The 21,028-nt window shown below is 36.4% G+C and overlaps 2 protein-coding genes across 2 annotated transcripts; one reads left to right on the top strand and one right to left on the bottom strand.

The window, feature by feature from the left end:
• Nucleotides 1-1,894: 1,894 nt before the first annotated feature.
• LOC18432005 (3-ketoacyl-CoA synthase 17) lies at nt 1,895-3,959 on the top strand. Its single transcript, XM_011624226.3, has 2 exons — nt 1,895-3,019; nt 3,530-3,959. The coding sequence occupies exons 1-2, from the start codon at nt 1,943-1,945 to the stop codon at nt 3,797-3,799; spliced, it is 1,347 nt and encodes a 448-aa protein (XP_011622528.2). The 5' UTR covers nt 1,895-1,942; the 3' UTR covers nt 3,800-3,959.
• A 10,584-nt stretch (nt 3,960-14,543) lies between these two features.
• LOC18432006 (splicing factor-like protein 1) lies at nt 14,544-19,781 on the bottom strand. Its single transcript, XM_011624261.3, has 2 exons — nt 17,058-19,781; nt 14,544-14,845 (listed from the first exon to the last, which is right to left on the bottom strand). Exon 1 carries the CDS (start codon nt 19,664-19,666, stop codon nt 17,093-17,095), a length of 2,574 nt encoding a protein of 857 aa, XP_011622563.2. The 5' UTR covers nt 19,667-19,781; the 3' UTR covers nt 14,544-14,845; nt 17,058-17,092.
• Between the last annotated feature and the right edge of the window lie 1,247 nt (nt 19,782-21,028).

Below are 21,028 nucleotides of genomic sequence, written 5' to 3'. Positions count from 1 at the left end.
GAGAGAGAGAGAGAGTCTCCAACCGTGTTGCTGAAGGTGGATCATCAAGAAAAGTGTGGACAGGGATTGAGACTTGGATATTTGGGTGCTTAGTTTTTATTGGATTGAAGTGGGGAGAACATATTAATTAATTTATTTATTTTTAGAATGTTAACCGTTGGTATTGGGCTAGCAATTTTTTGAAACAGTTAATAGTTTGGAAAGGGGTTTGCATTAGTAGAAATGGAAATCGAGACTGATACCCGAGTCAAAAGTGGTGTTATCACCTTAACCTCAACCCCATTCATAGTGGGGAGAGCATATTACTGAGTAATTCATTAATACACAAACATATTTAAAACACACTGTTTTGCAGGACTATATAATTTACATCTAAATTGTACTTATCAAAATTGTACTCTTATATTCTCATAAGTAGCGACTATGGTTGCCTGGATAAGGGAAGTGCAGAGAGAGAGCTTTTATATGGTCCACAAAAAAAGAGAGAGATATGGAGAACCTTCTTCTTCTATAGTGGTTTTTAAAAACCATGGGCATAGAACTATTACCACAAAACCACTTCCATGATAGAATTTCAACCTTGTCTCTCTGATGTTATTATGTTTTGTGCAATAAATGCTTCACCACATTTCCAAATGCCACTTTACACACTGATGCTTCCTATCATGTTATCCTTGTTTGTCCAGTTTGTTTGCATTCATTCAACGTTTTCTCCCTCTTTTTGACCAACATCATCTCTCTCTCACCCATTGTAGGAAAAATCGGGTTATTCAAATTCTAATCACCTGGTTAGCCTCGTAAAATCGGATCCAGCCACTTGTCAGTTTTTGTTTTGGTGAATCGATTGGGTATTTTTAAAAAAAATTAAAAATTTATATAAAATCCCAAAAAATAAGGGATTTTGTTTGAAATGTATGTTTTTTTTAAAATTATTTTGGCAAAGATTTAAAAATATTTTGGTATTTTTACCATCTTTTTTAAAAAAATTCTTAAATACCCTTAGGCACAAATCGTTTTTTTTAAATCTATTTTTCATTAATTTCCATTTAGGTGTTTAATCGTTCTTTAAAGGGAAAAGTTTATATAGAGCTGAGGCTCAAACAATCAAATTGGAGCCTATCTCAAAAATTTCACTAAAAGAGGTTGTTCTGATACCAAAATATCCTGAAATTGATTATCTCGACATCAAGGTGTATGGACATGAGAAAAAAATGGATTTCAAGTTTTGAAAATAATGTATTTCGTAATGCATTTTTGGACTGTTAATTTTTAAGGTTTTTAAGTTTTCATAGATCTGTCTATCTACACTATTTTTTAAGCTTTAAACTTTATAAATAAAGATAAAAATAAATTTTACCTCTATCACACAAATATTTCAGTATAGAAACTATATTTCTCAACACCAGCTGAAGGTAAGCTCTAATTTGACTGTTTACAGCCTAGGTTCCATACAAACCGCACCCTTCTTTAAATATTTTATTAGATTTTATTTAATATCTTTTATATTTTTCTAAAGTTTTTTAATGTCAAGGACTTATTCAGTTAGACCGATTGAACAGACCGATTTGCCAGTTAGACTGGTTGAACCGTTTCCGGTCTCACGTCCCGTTAACCATTCCGGTTCAAATTTTCTTGTATCCGTCTCCCTCCCTCTTCATTTCATCATTTGCTTGCATCTATGTGAGAAACAGGAGTTCCATTGTAGGCTTGGAGCTCTCTCTCTCTCTACCACCTTCCCAACAAACACCATTCAATGCCCTCTCCTTCGTCCCACTCAGTTGTCACCGACCTTAGTTATATGCACACTTTACAGTATACAGCTTTAAATAAACCACGTGAACACTATACACACAGTCTCTCTCTATAAAACCCATCCACACTAACGCTACATAATGTACAAAAAGTTGTATAGATACATACAGTGAGAGAGAGAGAGAGAGAGATGTGGTCAACATTTACAGCGCTCGTTCTCTCTCAAAAAACCCTCTCACATGTTTTCTCTCTCCTCCATATCTCTCTTCCCCAAGCCCTAACCCTCCTCTTCTTCCTCTCCCTCTCTCTGCTCCTCATCATACGCAACCGCAACCATACACGCATCTACCTCCTCGACTACACCTGCTACAAACCCCCATCCACCCAAAAATGCCCTCTGGAAAACGTCGAATTCCTCGTTCGCAGAAGCCGAGTCTTCTCTCCCGAATCCGTGTCCTTCATGCGCTCCATCGTCTTAAAATCAGGGATTGGGTCCGAGTCATATGGTGCCCCATTCCTCTTCGCCGAAAACCCCACCCCAAATTTCAACCTTGCCCTTGCGGAGTCACTGGACTCAGTCCTAACAACCACGCTCCAACTTCTCTCTAAAACCAGAACCCAGCCCTCGAGCCTAGGCTCCATAGTGGTCTCATGTGGCATGTTCGCCCCCACTCCCTCTCTCGCTTCCTTTCTAGTAAGCAAACTCGGCTTGACCGAGTCCATAAAGACCTATAATCTATCTGGCATGGGGTGCAGTAGTGGAGCCATAGCGTTGGACCTAGGCTCGAGCCTGGTTCGAACACACCGCTCCCCCGTGCTTGTTGTGGTCACCGAAAATGTAAGCCACAATTGGTATGTCGGCTCCGACAGGTCAATGCTCGTAACCAATTGTATATTTCGAGTTGGGTGCTCGGCCGCTTTATTAACGAGCCAAAAGGCTGGAGCCAAGTTCGAATTGGTCCGAACCATGAGGACCCATCATGGGTCGGACGACTCGGCTTATAAGGCAGCTTTCCAAAGAGAAGACGAGAAGGGGTTGGTTGGTGTGTCTCTCACCAAGGACTTGGTTCGAGTAGCTGGACTGGCTCTTCGAGATCATATACGAGCCTTGGCCCCACACGTGCTACCAATTTCTCAGATGGTTTTGTACGTGTGTAGAACGATACACGCACGTGTGCGTAGAGAGGCAAAGGTGCTCGTGCCTGATTTCATGCATGCTTTTGAGCACGTTTGTATACACACGGGTGGGAAAGCGGTGATAGATCAGGTAGGTATTCAGTAATGGATTGCATTTGTTTTTTAATTCTAGTTTTAGAAAGTATATTTGCGTCAGGGACGCACGCGTGCGGCCCGACGCATCAAACATCCATATTAAAGATGGATGCAAAAAAAAAAAGGTGGTGGCTCAATGGACAAAACGGATGGCCAAGCCTATTAGTCTTGAAAAAGAAATGTCATTTTTAATTTTTAAAATTCAATTTATCTATCTATTAGTAAGGGATCGTTTTTAAAGAGTTCATATATTTTTTATATATGAATGTCACGTCCACTCTTATTCATTAAATATCAGGTATCAAATTGAATGGTTTGCGGTTAGTCACAAAGTCCGATAATTTTTGTATTTAAAACTTTGTGATAATTCAATAATACTATTATAGCCACCCTTTTTTTTGAAATTTATGTGACAAAAATGACTGTGAATGTACAAAAGCTAAACGGTCCCGTGTTGGTACTGTATGTATCTAACAAAAAAACTCCGATATTTTGAACCTTTCAGGTGGGAAAAGTGCTTTGCTTGGATCCCCACGTGCTAGAGCCCGCACATGCCGTTCTTCATAGGTTTGGAAACACGAGTGGGAGCCTTGTGTTTTATGAGATGGCTTACTTGGAGGCAAAGGGAAGAATTAAAAAAGGTGACAGGGTTTGGGTACTGGCCTTTGGAACAGGCTTCAAGGTCTGTTCGCATGTGTGGAAGGCCCTACTTGACACGTGCGGGGAGCCTGATAATCCTTGGATGGATTGCATACACAGATACCCTGTTAACTAGTGCCCTACCCAACGAAGGAAAATGGTTCGACAGGAGTGCAGTCCTATCTAAAATAAGTAAATCTTCGTCTTATAATTATTCCAAAATTGTAGTTCAAATCATTACATTAATGATTTTGGCTTGAATATCATGGTCCTAAAAAAAAAAAAAAAAAAACAAATTTTATTTTGACGAAGGATTTGAAGTGAAGCTTTATTTGTTTTTATAAAGAAAAAAGTTCGTATAAGGTGTCAACCTTATAATGTACAGGTAAGGTGCACTTCAAAATTCATTGAAACTGGTTGTTTCGTCATTAGAAAGCCTTCCAATTGATCATCTCCACTGCAATATGTATGAATAAGAAAGAAAAATTAATTTAAAATATTAAGAATAGTACAAACATATTATCTAGACCGTCCATTACCAAGATATTCAAGTGTTCATAGATTTGTTAGATCTACAATATTTCTTGAGCTTTTGATTTCATAATAAGGGCCAAAAAATACATTTTAGTACGATCATAAGAGCTTCGACATCTAAAATACATCTTATTATGAAGTTTTGGAGTGCACCTTAATTGTTTAAGATTAACCTCACCCTTTTATAAAACCTAGGCCTTAAAGAAAGAGAGTCCATTAAAAAAAGGGAAAATTACCTTCATGCTCATACCCTAAATGAGGGTAAATTACTATATTGCCCCTAACCACATTGGTGTGGATCTCTGTGGAAGGGAGATTACTATTTTGCAACTGGTAGTGCAGTGGGTGTTTCAATACACTGGGCATATGACATGTTCGTTCACTTGAAACACGAGTAATTTGGTAATTATGAAATTAATTGTTCATAGCTTATTTGTTCATCATACTTTAGTGAATTTGTTACTCATGAAATTCTATGAATCTTGGGATCCTTCCAGTTATTTTCTTGTGAGATGAAAGTGATCCGTTTTTGTGGATTAGGTTTTGCCTGTGGATTTGTTTGGGGTGTTGAGATATTTGTTTTTCTCTATAGACTCTAGAGGGAAAAAGAAGCGTCGGAAGATTGCTGGAAAATTGTTTTCTTTTTTTTTTCCTTGGAAAGAGGGGAGAAAAGATTGCAATGGCAGACCTGCGGGGATTTGCCAATTAGTACATACGGTTTTGGAAAGAGTGTAGGTGAGGTTGGATGAGAGGGAGGACAATGAATGAAAAAAAAAAAAAAACCCAAAAAATATTCTACTCCCTATCGGTCGACTGTCCATTTACTTCCTCAAGTATAACCTATCTACCATTAGTTTTAGGACTGAAGATATGACCTCTTTAACACAGAGATTAACCTCAATATTTTTTCTTTTCTTTTTTTCCAAATTTCACTTTCTAAAAACTTGAAAACAATCCAATTTTTAGACGGTAGGATCTAAGTGTTAGAAAACACACATTGCAATTTTTCTTTTTTTTTTTAGAGACGGCTCGTTTGGATCTTAGGGTAAACAAAACCATGTTTTGGATTATAACATAGTTATGCAAACATTGGTTATGCCAAAAACTTGATAATTGAGAAATGACCATTTGGATAGCTTGTAGATAATCCCCAGGTTATGCAAATCCCTCTTTTGGGTCATCTATTTGCATAACTTGGGTTTATAGTATTTAAGGCACATTTGATAGGTATGAAATATTTTCATGGAAAATATTTTCATGTGAAAACTACGTTACACATATTTGGTATATACATGTAAAAACATTTTCCATTATAAAAAATTTTACCAAAATTTTATAGAGAGAAACTAACATTAATCACCTGTAGTGATGTTGAACATGATGAACATGGTTGCTGGGATTGGAGCTAAACTATGGAGGAATGTGAATATGTATCTCTATTAACTTTGGAAAATAATAATAGCACTGAGGTTTTTAATGATTTGCCTATAAGCAAATCTTCAGAAAGCCCATCAAGATGATTTAGATCCTAACAAGAAATTTATTAATCTTGCAGTTTCGCTCTTTAGGAGATCCTATTGTTCAATCTCCCTATAAAATTGGTGAGAATAATTCATCTGAACTTAATATACCAGATAGACCGATAAGAACTAGAGCCCCACTTACGATTTTAGAAAATTTTTATGTATTTTTTAATGAAGACAATTATTCTCTACTTTGTGAAGATACAATAGATGAACTTCAAAGCTACAATGAAGGTACTAGCTCACATAACTCAGCTGAGTGGATCCAAACAAATGGATGATGAATTTGATTCTATTAAAAAAAATCAAATTTGAGAGTTGGTTGAGCTCCCAAAAGATAGGAATATCATTGGTTGCAAATAGGTCCTAAAAAAACAGATTAATGCAAATAGATCCATGGGTAAATATAAAATTACGTTGGTAACTAAAGGATTTACTCAAAAAAAGCGTATAGATCATACAAATAATTATTATCCAATAGCCAATTTTCATTTATTACGATCATCCTAGCATTAGTTGTATATTATAATCTAGAATTATTTCAAATAGATGTTAAAATAACTTTCTTGAATGGAGAATTAAAATAAGATATAAACATGAAAGAACTAAAAAGATATATAATTAAAAGCCAAAAAGACAAAATATACAAACTTACAAAAACTTTATATGGTCTAAAGGCAGTGATACTTCAACTTTCATAACGCAATCATTGAAATTCATTATGTAACCAATACATTAGACCATTGTGTATATGCCTGGAATAATTGGAGCAATTTTATTATTTTATCATTATATGAAGATATTTTTCTAATTGGTAATGACGTTAGCATGATTTAATCACGGCCAAATCCCTACTCTCATGACATCATCATGCATTTTCATGACATGACAAGCTAAGACTGCAATGTCTTACTTTTATAAACATATTTTATTTTATTTTAATGCTTTCTCATTAGGCTCCCTTATACATTTTCATAGCATCATCATGCCTTTCCAATGGTATGACAAAGTAAGACAGTAATACCCTTTCTTTTCAAAAATCATTTTTCCTATGCCAATGCTAGGCATAGATTTCCCATCATGCCTTTCCATGGCACGACATACCAAGACTACAATGTCATGTTTTTTTTTTTGTGTTTTTTTTTCTTTCTCAAAAATCATTTTTAATTTTTCGACTGCAATGTCGTGTTTTTCTTTTCTTGCTCAAAATATCATTTTTCATTTTTTTTTTACCTACACAGACATAGAATTCCCATGAAGACTACTCATGTCCCCTTTTCAGAATTTTTTTCTTAAAATTTCATTTTATGAAATTTTTTGCAAAAATACAACATCAAGAGCTCTCTAATTTTTCCCCCTATTTTTAAAAAATCACCATTTTCTTTTTCCAAGAACATCACATTTAATTTTTTTTTTTTTCCTTTTTTATTGCAAATCACCTAACATGTTAATCAAAAAAAAAATTTACTTTTTTATTTATTTATTATACTTTTCAAAATCACCCCCTTTTTATTTTTTCTTTTTTTCCTTTTTTTTTTTATCAAGACCCAAACAATATTTTCATTTTAATTTTCCAATGTTCATAAAATTCACCTTTAAAAATTGGAATCAATAGTTGAGAAATATTTATACTACTAAGGGGTGCTTTATGGAATAAAACAAGAAATTAAATCAAGATATTTAAATCTCTAACATCTTTCCCATGAATTTTGTCTCTGACCTGCTAATCCTAAAATTTGACACCAACGTGTATCACTTTGGCAACCCAACACCTATCTCTTTGACAACTAGTGATTTTTTTATCCTTTTTTGGCTACCCGTGATCTTCAATACCTATCTTTTTGACAACATGGGCTCTCCAATGTTTATTCTTTTTACACAACCTCGGCTCTCTAGTGCCTATACTTCAAATAACGTGGGCTCTGATACCATGTTGAAATTTTACATACGCTCTGATACCCTGTTGAAACTTTACATACGCTCTGATACCATGTTGAAATTTTTTGGATAAAAATTGATACCGTTGTGGGTATCTTTTAGAAAGATGTGGGTGCTTCTACAGTATTTTGTTACTTTAACAAAAAAATATGCACTCTTTTTTAAAGAGATAATCGCAATCTCACAAAGTTATCACTGATATCTCATTTCACAGGTTACAATTATCCTATTACATGTGCCTATATATAGGTGTTTACGCCAATTTTGAAACTACCCACGACTCAAGCTGCCTACAAATCTACGTCATTAGATAACTTCTTACAAACCTATGTTATTTGACAACTCCCCACAAAACCTATGTGATTAGAACTCCCCACAAAACCTATGTGATTAGAACTCCCCACAAACCTGCGTGATTAGAAAACTCCTCATAAAATAACTAACCACCAACACCCACTAACATAGAGAGAAATACCCATATTTGTTAAAAAACAGAACAGAGAGAAAAATACACATAACTTACTACTAGATTAGACTCAGACCACACGTCCTTAATTTTTGCACACACGTCCTTAATTTTTGCATCATTTTCAACATGCTGCATGCTCTCATTCCTATTTGCCAATTAATTACACGTCTAATATCACATTTGACATTTATGAGCCACTACGACTGATCCTCGATTCCATTTGCATGCTGCAACTCATTATGCAACACTGTGAAGTATAGACGCAAAATCTAAGCGCAATTCAATGTATAGAACAAAAAATAAAATTTGAAATACCAAATGCATATTTAAAACTGAGGCATAAATATAAAATATTAAGGATATTTTTCAATTCTTAAAAATATAAGAAATGTTTATATAAGTTACCAAGAACTCAACTGCCTAAAAATATTGAGATTTTGTACTGGCAATGAAATTAGAGCCTGAAATTTCAAAGGCTTCGGCTCGAGACCAAATATAAACACTTAACAAGTACTCTCACCCTATAAATAAAATCATCATCCAAAGTTGAATACGAACAAATTTATGCAAATTAGGATTATAGCATATTCCCAGGTACCATAAATACACTACTCCCTCGGAAAAAGACCTACTAGGACAGATTTGTTATAAATAAAAATTTAAAACGTACTTTAAAATAAACTAATAAAAAAAACTAACGACCATTCACAACTATAACTTGGATTTTGACGTCCTAACCACTTATGTCTTGTTGTTTAATAATTAGATGATCAATTTTCAATCCTAGGATGTTACTTTTTTTAAAAGTATCTATTATTACTCTTGCTATTATTTTGAGGTTGTTTACAAGATTGATGATGTAACAAAATTTTGGGGACTAGAAATGCTTCGAGTATGGATTTTAGATAAGGAAAAAGTTTATAAAGGCAAGACCCTAAACAATTAAATCAAGAAACCTCAAAAATCCACTAGAAAAGATTATTTTGATGCTCAAATCGGCCGCAAGATGTGTGGACATGACAAAAAATGGATTTCAAGTATTGACATGGTCAATTTGGACGGTCAATTTTTTAGATTTTTCAAGCATTCATAGATTTGCTCGATCTATACTATTTTTTAAACTTTAAATTTTATAATTAATTATGAAAATAAAGTTGCAAACCATCACCAAGATTTTCACTACCAAAATACATAGTCCGACAATATTTAACTGACTTTGGAAAATGGTTGTTGGGATTGGATCAAAACTATAAAGGTAAATCTATACTTCAACTGACTTTGGAAAATAATAATCACACAAAGGTTTGTAATTATTTGCTTATAAGCACATCCCTAAAAAGCCCACCAAAGAGACTTAAATTCTTACAAAGAATTTTTTAATCATATTGTTTCGCTCTTTTTGTTGCAGATCAACCAAGTTTTAAAGAAGCAATTGAGAGTGAAGAATGGTGAGAGGCATGAAAGAAGAAATGATGGCCATTGAAAGAAATCAGGAGTTAGTAGACTTACCTCAAGGGAAAGTCACAATTACGATGAAATGGATCTTCAAAACAAAACACAATACTGATGGAAGTATACAAAAGCATAAAAGTTCAATTAGTGACAAAAAGATACACACATCAGCAAGAGATTAATTTCTTTAAAACATTTTTCCCTAATGCAAGATTAAAAACTGCATTCAAAGACATTCTGAAGATCAATGACTCCCCAAAACTCTCTTTTTGTTGTGTTCATGGAGATGCCAAGAGCAGTACCGACTCAATAAGGTAGGTTCAGCAAGATATAAGCTTATCTATAAGGATCACCTTTCTATCCTATGTTGTGAGTTGTGTATGCGCCATACAAGTTAAATCTACGTAACTATGCTAATAAGAATCATTTATAAAATAGACAAAACGATAGTTCACTAAACCACAACATCATACATCCAGGAAACCAAGAAAGTTCAACGTAAACCTCACACAAGACCAACTGCAATAATTAAATCAACAGACAAGTTAACGGAGTTCTAATTAATAGCATGGCGACAAGAATATACATACATTTAACTAACTAAAGTACAAATCCAGAGGAATGCAATGATAAATTGAATATAAGAAGTAAAAATCTGGTTAATAACAAGATAAATTATTCAAAAAGTATTCAAGGAGATCATTTACCTTTAGCACAAGATGGTCACCAGTAAGATTTGACCCGTGAAATTTGATGGCTGCATTTATTTTATTGCCCAAGCTCAAACTTCAAAAAAAATTGCACACCCAAGCTATCAGATTTTACATCGGATGGTTATAAGTAATTGTAACCTCCTTATATCCAAGTTAAATGGTCTCATTGCATACAATCCTTAAATTATTACTTGTTATACATAAGAGTAAGTAAGATAAGTGGAGGCAAAATGTGATCAGAATGCTATAAGCTGCATCTTCAGATACCAGGGAATAGGCTAATCGTAGTACGCAACAGAGTATAAGCAATTGATTACAATTTCACTGTATTTCAGCCAAATTCAAGTTTGTCAGTCAAAATCAACAGTGAACTTCCAGGCAAAGGCCTTTACGATTTAGTCCCCACATCCGTTCCGAACCACACAGCCTTGGAGAGAGAAACCCCTTAACAGAAAAGTTTTGGTTGAAATTGACCAAAACAAGGAAATTTCAGTATTTTGGTGCAACCAGCAACATTTTCAACTAAAAAAGTACCCAACACTCATCCCATTTGTAAGCTATCGATCATAAATTTCATTTCTCATAAACCACTATCTGCCAAACCTGTTTTAAATATGAAATCTAAATTGAGGTCCTGGGAGCATACCAATCAGGAATTCATAATTTTGGGGTCTTTGTGAAACCACAAGTTAATAATTTTTGAGTTTAAGCTCAATGAACTACTTATCAAAATAAAAGGGAAAAAACCTTCAGAAGTAAACTGCAAAGAATTAGATGCAAGTTGTTATGGCAATTCTATTAATTAATTTATGTATTGCGTACACTATAATACATAAGTTGATGTAACAAGCATACACACACTACACTGCTGTATGCTTTAGAACAAGTTTTCCATCATCTGGGAAACTCATGTTCCCACCAGAACATATATCCCCCACCAAGAACCAACAGGCCATGAAACTCCATCAATTGATTTGTCTGAGCTGGGCAAAAACAAAAACTTGTCACGCCGCAACTGTATTTAACCAAATCTTGAGTATATTATTTTCTTGGAATAATCAACAGTTAAGTACTCTCAGGGAAGCAAGAAAAAAAAAAGGACGTTTCCGATCAAAAACTTGGTCTGGTTCATAAGCTAAATTTCCAAATAATCGATTCACTCAAGAGAAAGTTGGAGTAACTTGCACGCAACAGTTTCTTTTCTACTACTTTTTTTTTCGTTTTTCTTTTGTTGTTTTTTTGGGGGCGGGGGGGAGTATGGTCATTAATTTCTATAAAGACTTAAGACTCCGAGTTTTCTTAAAATAAACAAATGGACAAAGACAAAAATGCTTAAAATCCCAAAGAGAAAATAGAGGAAATAATAGCATGAGATTTCGACCATGAAAACCTACATGCACAGATTATGTTACCTCAAATGGCAATGATGATGGAGGCCGAACCCAGATTGCACTTCCCAACAATAAAACAAATGTCAACCATAATGATAATACTTAGTTATGTCAGACACCGAAGTGCTGGAATGGATGTGAATAAGGAAACCAGAAAATAATTTTGGCAAAAATTGGATAGCACATATGCTAGGCATGCACATATATATTTGGGTGCAAGCATGTGGGTGTGAATAGTTCTTCAACTGATAAATAAAGTAAAAAATATTCAATCTTCAAAGTGGCACTAATGCCATTAATGAAAAGCTAAACATGACATAATCATTCGATAAGTAACAAATCACTCACATGCCTCCCAGAGAAGACAGAAGCAATGACTGAAAAGATAATTAACAAAATAAAATTTGGTGGTCGAAAAGGTTTCGTAGTAAAAACAAATAAGGTAGATGGAAGAAGATTCAGAAACATATGAGAGCTTTATACCACCACTGCAATGACTAAATTCCAATTAGATTCTAGGATTTTACTTGGCTCGCAATATGGAAGAAGAGATTGAAGTGCTTTCATGATTTGCATGCATGTAAAACACAAAGCATCTGAGATCTTCTACTACAGAAGTAAAATGAAAGAGAAAACATTTGAAAAAAGATAGTGAAAAATGAAAAAAAAAACTAAAAAAGTCACGCTATTCTGTTCATCTTCGAACCATTAAAGGGTGAGGCACCAACAAATCACAGAAGCTGTCAATGTCACTCATTTTCCTCCACACATGTAGCCTCCACCTTAGGCTCCTTGTGGTCAGCTAATATCATCCAAGATACTTCAAGTTATGTAATTATCCAACTCTTTGGCTAACCCTCTCATTTTTCATGGTCTGCTTGATGTCTAGCATACTTCCCTCCATACAAGATCAAAGTCCCTTCTCCCTTCCTCAGCTGAATCTGGAAATACCTCCAAAATGCCCCACCATGCTCCCCCATTCAACAGCATTACACTAATATTCTACAGTACCAGAATGATATTCCTACCACTTAAGACACATGCAGAACCAATTTTCCACTTTACTCCTACGATGATCCTTACAATACCAAACATAATCTCCTTTCCTCAAAGCTATTGTTTTGTCCACTCTTCCAAAATCACCATATGTCTCCACACCTAAACCATCTAAAATATACTCCTCTATTCTAATTGCGACTTCTCAACCTTCTCCTACCATTACACTTTATCTAAATAAAATAAAATAAGTAAAATAAAACGAAACAGAAACCCTTGCATCAAAAAATCCCCAAAGCTGCAGGCTCAACTAAAATATTGGACCCCGGCCACATTCACACCCTTAAAATTCCCATTCCATGCCATTCTCAGAACAAACATTCACATTCCATGTCCTCCATGATAGATGGCCTAGTCAGTCTTTGTGCTGTGCCCTTTCTCCCTTTCTAATCAACTTCCTATCCCTAATCCTCAAGTCTTTGTCTATAAAATCATTTAATAATAAATTTCAGCAAATTCAATAACATCTATTCACATGGAAATAATTTTCTTGTCAATTAATGAAAGGCATCGTTACAAAACTTAATCTAAGGGAATATGAGTTAACGATTCTCATAAATTAAAAGAATGTAACCATTCAAAACTTTTATATAAAGAGGATAGTACCCATAAGAATGACAAAGATCAGAAACAAACAGAATTTCCCATATATAATGAGCAACTGAAGTGTTTGTGTCTGTGGCATACAGATGTAAGTAGACATGTTTTTGGTAAATAACTGAGGGACACTATCTACAACCAAGTTGCAGCGGAAGCTCAACAATCAAGAAATATAGTCAAAGACTTCCTACAAAAAATTAGTGTGCCCAAGGCACAAACCGTTACTCTCAACCATATTTGCATGTAATGTTAAATGATTACAAAGAATGGCATGTATGAACAGGTGGAGAGCACACCTTTTATACACACACAGAGAAGGATCACACGAAGAACAGGTGCAGGCAAGCTTGTGCAAATACACACACACATAGTTATATGCATACACATACAAAGACCATTGAGTTCACATGCATAGATAAACATACTACAAACATCATACATGTGAACATGCACATAAACAGACACATAAAGACATAATATCACATAAGAATTCAATTGTTGCAACTGAAGGTGCAAGAAAGAGAATAACCTAAATACTGGATGCATGCTATTGGAAGTCAAAACATTCCAAAATCTTAAAAAAGAAAAATGAAAAGCAAACAGCAACTTGATTGAAAGCACAAAGTGTAAAAGATCATGAGGACTGGTACACCCTATAAGATATGCATCACAATAGCATGAGTATCACAACAAGTGCAGATTTCTTATGGATTGTCAACACTGTGAATACCAATCTCCCCCTTATCCTGGCACAAATGAACAGAAAATATTATAGCTGGGCACAATAAATATAATTTGGAATTAAAAAATCAAATCCTTCCTGCTTAAAAGTTAGAACTGGCAAAGAGTACCAAAGTCAAGTGTGCAAAAGCTCACTGCTAAAGCGACGTCATTCATCGATGAAAGGACTGTTAGTAATAGTGGATGTGATAAATGATAATATAAAAACTCAGTCTCACCGTGCAATTTGAATCTAAACCAAATAAAGCACTCAAGGAATAAAGCCCATGTTAATATCATGAATACAAAAGCATATATATAGTATCAAATAATGCCAAATAACACAATAATGTAACTCAATGATTAAACCCTCCTGCATGCTTAAAAGAATAGGATCGTAAGCGGTTAGAATATCTGATGCATCAGAGGAAAACACTTAAAAAGGGAAAAAGAAACTAAGATGAAAGAAAGAGGAGATGAGTGGTAGGGGAAGAGACAGAAATATATGACCACTCGCTTGTTGGGTCTATATCCAAAAAACAAAACAAAAGTTAAAACAACAAAAATTATAAGGTATTAATCACTAACTATTAAACAACCCATTATGATGCGGAAACCACAACTGCAGTTCCCAAATAAACTCCTCTGCTTGTTTGATCTGCAATGCTCTGCAACTGTCATAACAGCATATCAAGGTTAAACAGGTAAGTCCCAAACTTCCAAATAGTTGTGAGTCATAGCTACAGGTATGAAATCAGGGTCACAATAGCTCCAAGAAACCTATGCCTGCCAAAACCCAAGCATAACCAGAAGGGAGTTTAAGAATCACAGGAGATTATCTGTTTACAATAATTGAGTATATTTTTCAAGAAAATAAAAAAAAATTATTCAATGGCAGCAATTGTTGAATCCACAACACAGGCTGAAACAATAAGGACCTGAATTTCATAATGTAAACTATATAAACTCATTCAAAATTTAAAAAAATTCAGCGTTTCAGGATGATGGTCCAAACATCTAGGTTGTATGATCTTTTTAAAGCCCCGTGTGAAATCAAGTACCTGAAACGTTATTTCCTGAAAGGCTATTTCAAGCAAAGATTGAAATCTAAAAAGAACAAAGAACAAAGATGCAATATCCTGAAAGCAACATGTGCAGATTCCTGAAACGTTATCTCATATAAGATTTTTAATAAGTTCTGCAATTGATAGAAGTTTCCACTTTTGATTGCTGACTAATGTAAATTTCTTTCAAAAACCTTATATATGGGAAGTGTTGCTTCACGATTCCCAGCATTTGGCATATAGGATATTTAGCGTAACACTGTGAAGATGTAAATGAATGTATACTGAAGGAACACAAAACTTATAAATTTGACCAGGCATGATTATTGCACTAGCAACAAGAGTTTTGAGAAAGCCACATCTAGTAAAATGATTTTCAATTATAATCTTACATACAATTAAAAGAAAAAATTTATCATCTTACATATGTTCAATAGCATAAGTTGTTTTAAAAATTTATCATCTTACATAAGTTCAGTAGCATAAGTTATTTTGCAGAATGTTCATTTCGTAGCTATCCTAAACAATTCTATGTTATAGAGAGTTATAAACCAGTAACATATCATCATCTTCATCTGAGCCTTATCCCAACAATTTGGGGTCAGCTAGACCAGAAACACATAACTAAATTATTAATGACTAGCAACTTGAGACAATATGATAGTTTTAGTGAAAACAAAATTCGTTTTTTAAAGTTAAAGGCAACCCACAAGGAGCTTTGACACAGATTTGCTGAGACTTCCATAAGATTGTGGGGGTATCTATCCCTTTTCTTTTCTTTTTGGAAACGACATACATAAATCACATTGATGCTTTTACAAACTTCAGTTTTACCTCAAGCACTAGGCAGAAGCGAGGTAAAGAGGAGACTCTCCTACAAACTTAGAGTTTTAGGCTGTGATATTCATTAGTAACTATTGAAAAATAACTGAAGATCAATGGGAAAAGGCATCTGCAACTAGGCACAGAAGAATGCTACCACCACAGCTCAAGGCAGCATCCATGTAGCCCAATCACACACTTCAGTAAAGTTGAAGCAGATCCATTAAGGATGTGGATACAAATGTTCATGCTCCTGCATTCGGCATTCACAAAGTAATGCAAAATACACTTTGTTGTGGGGAAATTCTCAATTTCCCATAACACCCCCATGACCCAAGAAAGCGAGCAACTCTTGCATTTTACACATGCACATGTGACTTCTCTAGAAATCTAAGAACCACATTGGAGGTATAGGGAGTTACTCAAGATTAGTGAGGCTACTCCCTCAAATCACTAGGTATTGGCTAATGTAGCTCTTAAGGTGACGATGGTAATGCACGTAAAATTAACAGACTCTTTAATAATCTCATGAATTAAACCATTGAATGGTAATTCAGAACGGAAAAAATCCAGTACTTCATATGCCTACAGTTTGGTGTACTTACCCAACATACACCATCCCTACTTATCCATGAAAAGAGGGAGCTTTCAAGGCTAATGTTGGGTGTGAGTACCTAATACTATACTCTTCAAAGTATACAGTCCCAATTGAGACGGTACATCATAATAACAGAGTAACGCCATTAAAAAGAAATGTCAGGATGCAAACCATCATAAATGCAACTCATGTTATTCATTTCTAGATAACTAGACATGAAGACCAAAGTCAATCTTCTCTATGTGAAACGTGAAATAACAAAAATCTGATTATGGTATAAGAGTAAAGCTCCAGGAAATCACAAGGAATGGTATAGGAGGCTAAATTGAATAAATGTTTCTATCCTGACCACCACTCAAAGAAGAAAATTTTCTAGGGACGTACTCTACTGACAAATGAAGTGGTAATTGCAAAACGAAAATCGCTTTCTCAAACAAAAAATGACCTATGAGGCATGATGCCAAAAAATGGTTCAAAAGAAATATGCATGTATGAACATACGTTGCAAACACACCTTTCTTGATCGAGGAACTCCAAGCAGAAAATGTATCACTTCATTTCCGACATAAACTTCTCATACTCTGCATCCCCACCATAACTAGTCTCCGCCGATGAAACATTCTGAGGAGGCACAGAAGCATTGGAGGCCCACGGTACACCACCAATTCCCTTTGATCCATCCACCATAGGAGCACTCATATTAGGCGCTGGCGGTGTCGGCGCCATCCCATAGTAAGATGCATAACCCATCAAAGGGGTAGCGTACCCTTGAGACCCACCATAGACAACCCCACCCCCTTGCACTCCACCTTGTGCTTGCATTCCAAGAGAAGGAGCACTTTGAACCAAAGGAGAAGAAGAGGGCAACAAGCCCGGTTGATACGAACCCATCCCTTGGTATTGCACACCATAGGGTGGAGGAGCCGAACCATACACACCTGACCCAGGCGCATGAGAGACATAAGGATTATAGGATTGAGGTGGGGATGGGCCCCAAGGGACCGGTGCACCTCCACCATAGGATTGGGGTGTGGACCCCATCGGGTTAAAATGCTGTGCCGTATATGCAACACTTGTCGCATCAGGATTAGGTGGAGCGGTGGTGATGGTGGTCACAGGAGGGCCCGTAGGCGGCTTGCCTGCCACTCTCACTGCAATTACCCGCCCTTCCAAACGATATCCATTCATGCTAGCAGTAGCCTGGATGGCTTGCGTCACATCTGAGTATTTCACAAAACCATAGCCTTTGCTCAATCCAGTGATCCTATCTTTGATAACCTTAGCCATAACTATCTCGCCAAAAGGGGAGAAAAGCCTAATCAAACCATCATCATCTAAATTCGGAGGCAAATATCCAATGTATAGATTGGTGTCATCGTACTCCTTAACCGCAGTTTTCATTCCATTTGCTTGTGTTTGAGCCATGCTACCTAAACCTGGGTTAGTGCTAGACCAGGGGGGATTCGTGGTGCTGTTACCTGATGTGTTTGAAGAGGGGCCATTAAGGATTAAGAGAGGTTGGCTCTGGTTTTGTCTGGTTTCTGGCAATGATCCACCTCCCAATTCAGCCAAGAAATTTTGATATTCATCATCCATCTTCTTTCCTGATCCTTTCATGGGGCAATCAATAGTTGGGTGACCTCCATCTCCACAAATCTTACACAAAACATCGCTTTTAAATGTAGAAGTTCGAGCTGGACAAGCATACTGTCTATGACCTGGTTCACCACAAAGCCTGCAAAATTCATCATCTCTAATGGTTCCATTAAGAGCTGCAAGCTCTCGAAGTTGCTGCCTTTTGTGCTCATTAAGCCCTTCATCTACAGGTTGTAAAAGCTTCTCCACCATTCCAGCTGCTGCATCCAAAGCTTCTTGCGTCTCAGCCTCAACCAAAACATGTAAGTCCTCATTCTCACTTGGGTCTGGTTTCAAATCCCTCTTTTGTTGTAACCTCCCTTCCTTAACCGAACCCTTTCCTCGAATCACTATCTTAGCTCCTGTTTCTTTCTCCATTCTCTTTTGTGTATTGCCTCTTGGACCAATAATCAACCCAATAAAATTGTAGCCTGGATACTCTTTCATGGGTATGTAAAGCTTCTTCTGAAGCTTTGGTGGCCTGTAATCAGCAGGTGGTTTGAAAGCTGGGTTCTTCTTGATAAGTTGAGAAATTATCTCCTGTCTCTCTCTGTTCAATCGCTCTCGTGCTCGATACTCCCTGGTATTGATCCGAATCCCCATGTTATCATAGACTGGTTCCGGAGAAGGGGATCGAGCACCTTCAGGTCTGTCATCTAATGGTAAACCAGACTGTAAAAGCCTGGTTATATCGAGCAACCTGATATTTAGAGCTTGAACTTCAGGGTCAAGCTCCATGCCACCAGTAAGTTCCTTCATGAAATCAGGCAGCTGAATTAATGGTTTCGGTTCCTCATCTGCCCACCTGGTTTTCCGCCGACGACCACCAGAATCTGGCAAGGATTCACCCGATTCTGGCTGTTCCCATCGACTTCGACGTCTTCTCTTACTGCTCGTTTCCTCTTCTCCACCTGAAAATTCACGATCAGTGCCACTCCTTGTGGTGGTTAAGCCACCATTCTCCGATACTAAGGGTTTCTCAGATGGTTTGGGGTTCTGATAAGGGTTTTCAGGCTGGTTCTCAGTGTGGTTGGGATCTGGTTGGTCATTGGGGCTTTCAGATAGGTTAGGTGTCTGCTTAGGGTTTTCAGAGAGACTTGGATCCGGCTCTGCATAACTATGGGGTGGATCAGGGTTTCGTTCTCCATGATCTTGATCTGGTTTTTCACAGTTCTGAATCGGATGAGGTTTTGGTTCTTCAAGGTTGTCTCCAAAATTAGGGCCTTCGCCATGGTTGTAGGTCAAATCAAGGTTTTCTGCGTGGCTTTGGGTCAGGGTAGGGGTTTCTCCATTGCTGCAGGGGGTTTTCGTGTCGGCTTCACGGATGGGGGTGAGGTTGAGGTCTGGTTGTTCATGGGCATGGACAACATTAGGGTTTTCTTCTCCATAGTTGAGGGCGTGAAGCTCCTCATGGCCAGGGTTTGGTTCAGGGGCGCCCATGGCCTCTGGTTCTTCTGGTTTTAGAGTTAGGGTTTGGGGGTCTTCCATGAGAGAAGATTTGCGCAGGCTGCTATTGAACTTTAGAGCGAGAGGCCTAGAGAGAGAAAGATGGGCGATTTTCTCTTTCTAAATATGATAGGGATTTTCTCTTCCTAGAAAAGATAGGGCAAGTTGAGGTGAAGAGGTTATTAAGAAGAGAGGAAGAGAGAGAAAAATGAGAGAGAGAGAGAGAGAGGACCCTCTGATTAAAAAAGAGGTTAAATAGACAGAGAGGGCGAGGGCGGTTAAGATTTGAGAGGGAAAAGTTCCAACGAGGGGGGGGGAAATTTTGTAAGGAATTTATATCCTGGACCATTTGCTCTGCAGTACATGTCGATTAAAACCATCCTGGGCCGTCAAATGTCAAATTCAATGGTCTGATATACATTATAAAAGCTAGATTATTTTTATTTAAATTTTCAGGTAATAGCACACATCTAGGTACGTGATTTCAAATCTAGACCGCCAAGGGTTGGTGTGATGTCTGTACCAAATATTCAATCCCCACCATTGGATGGTTGCAATCGAAAGATAGTCTTCTTCTTTCTTTTCTTTTTTTTTCTTTTTTTTTTAAAAAAAAAAAAAAACATTCACACTTTATTTATTCATGAAATACCAAGTTTACATAAAAACATGCCACAAAGCTACAACATAAAACAAACAACTTCAAGAAACCAAAAAAACTAGCACCCTGCAACAACTAAATCCTCAAATCTTTCCACAATTAAACTACTATCAAGAGCACCATGTTTCCCTCCACATTAATTTCTCTCTAACATGTCTAATAACATACTCCACATCCTTACTGCGGACACTCACTTCGCTAATCAAACTATGAAATCTTCTAGGATAAAAGCTTTTTTTTTTTTTTTTTTTTTTCTACTTGACTATATTCCTAGAATCCCCTTCTAATCCTTTGAAGCATCGCTCGAAGTTCAACCTCATTTGCAGTCACTGTCCTTGTTGGTCTATGATACTTCAGCAGAACTTTACCTTCTCAATCTCTAATAATACCTCCCACATCCGCTTGATCAGGGTTCCCCAATAAACACCCATCAAAATTTAGTTTAACTAATCTAAACCTTAGGCATTCCATAAACTTATCCTAACTTTCTTCATAGATCTTTCTCATATTAACACATTGAGATTATACATCATATCCACTCTAGAGACACCCCACCACTCTTTGTTTATGAACAGAAATTCAGCAACCACCACATGAATTTTATCTATCAAGTCTACAAGAGATAAACTTTTACTATCAAAGCATCTCTTATTTCTTTCTTTCCAAATCTGTCATACCACCATAGCCCTTGCAGTTTTCCAAATGATCCTCCTTTTCTTATTGATCCCATATGTCAACCAATCTTC

The sequence above is a fragment of the Amborella trichopoda genome, chromosome 5 (assembly GCF_054954075.1).
Source record: "Amborella trichopoda isolate Santa Cruz 75 chromosome 5, AtrichopodaSantaCruz75HAP2 v2.0, whole genome shotgun sequence".
NCBI lineage: Eukaryota > Viridiplantae > Streptophyta > Magnoliopsida > Amborellales > Amborellaceae > Amborella > Amborella trichopoda.
The sequence above is the reverse complement of the archived record's forward strand: the minus strand, read 5'-3'. Positions and strand labels throughout refer to the sequence as shown.

Coding starts and splice junctions, on each gene's coding strand:
- LOC18432005 (XM_011624226.3), top strand. CDS start 1,943: ATGTGGTCAACATTTACAGCGCTCGTTCTCTCTCAAAAAACCCTCTCA. Junction 3,020..3,529: donor GGAAAGCGGTGATAGATCAG/GTAGGTATTCAG, acceptor TGAACCTTTCAG/GTGGGAAAAGTGCTTTGCTT.
- LOC18432006 (XM_011624261.3), bottom strand. CDS start 19,666: ATGGAAGACCCCCAAACCCTAACTCTAAAACCAGAAGAACCAGAGGCC.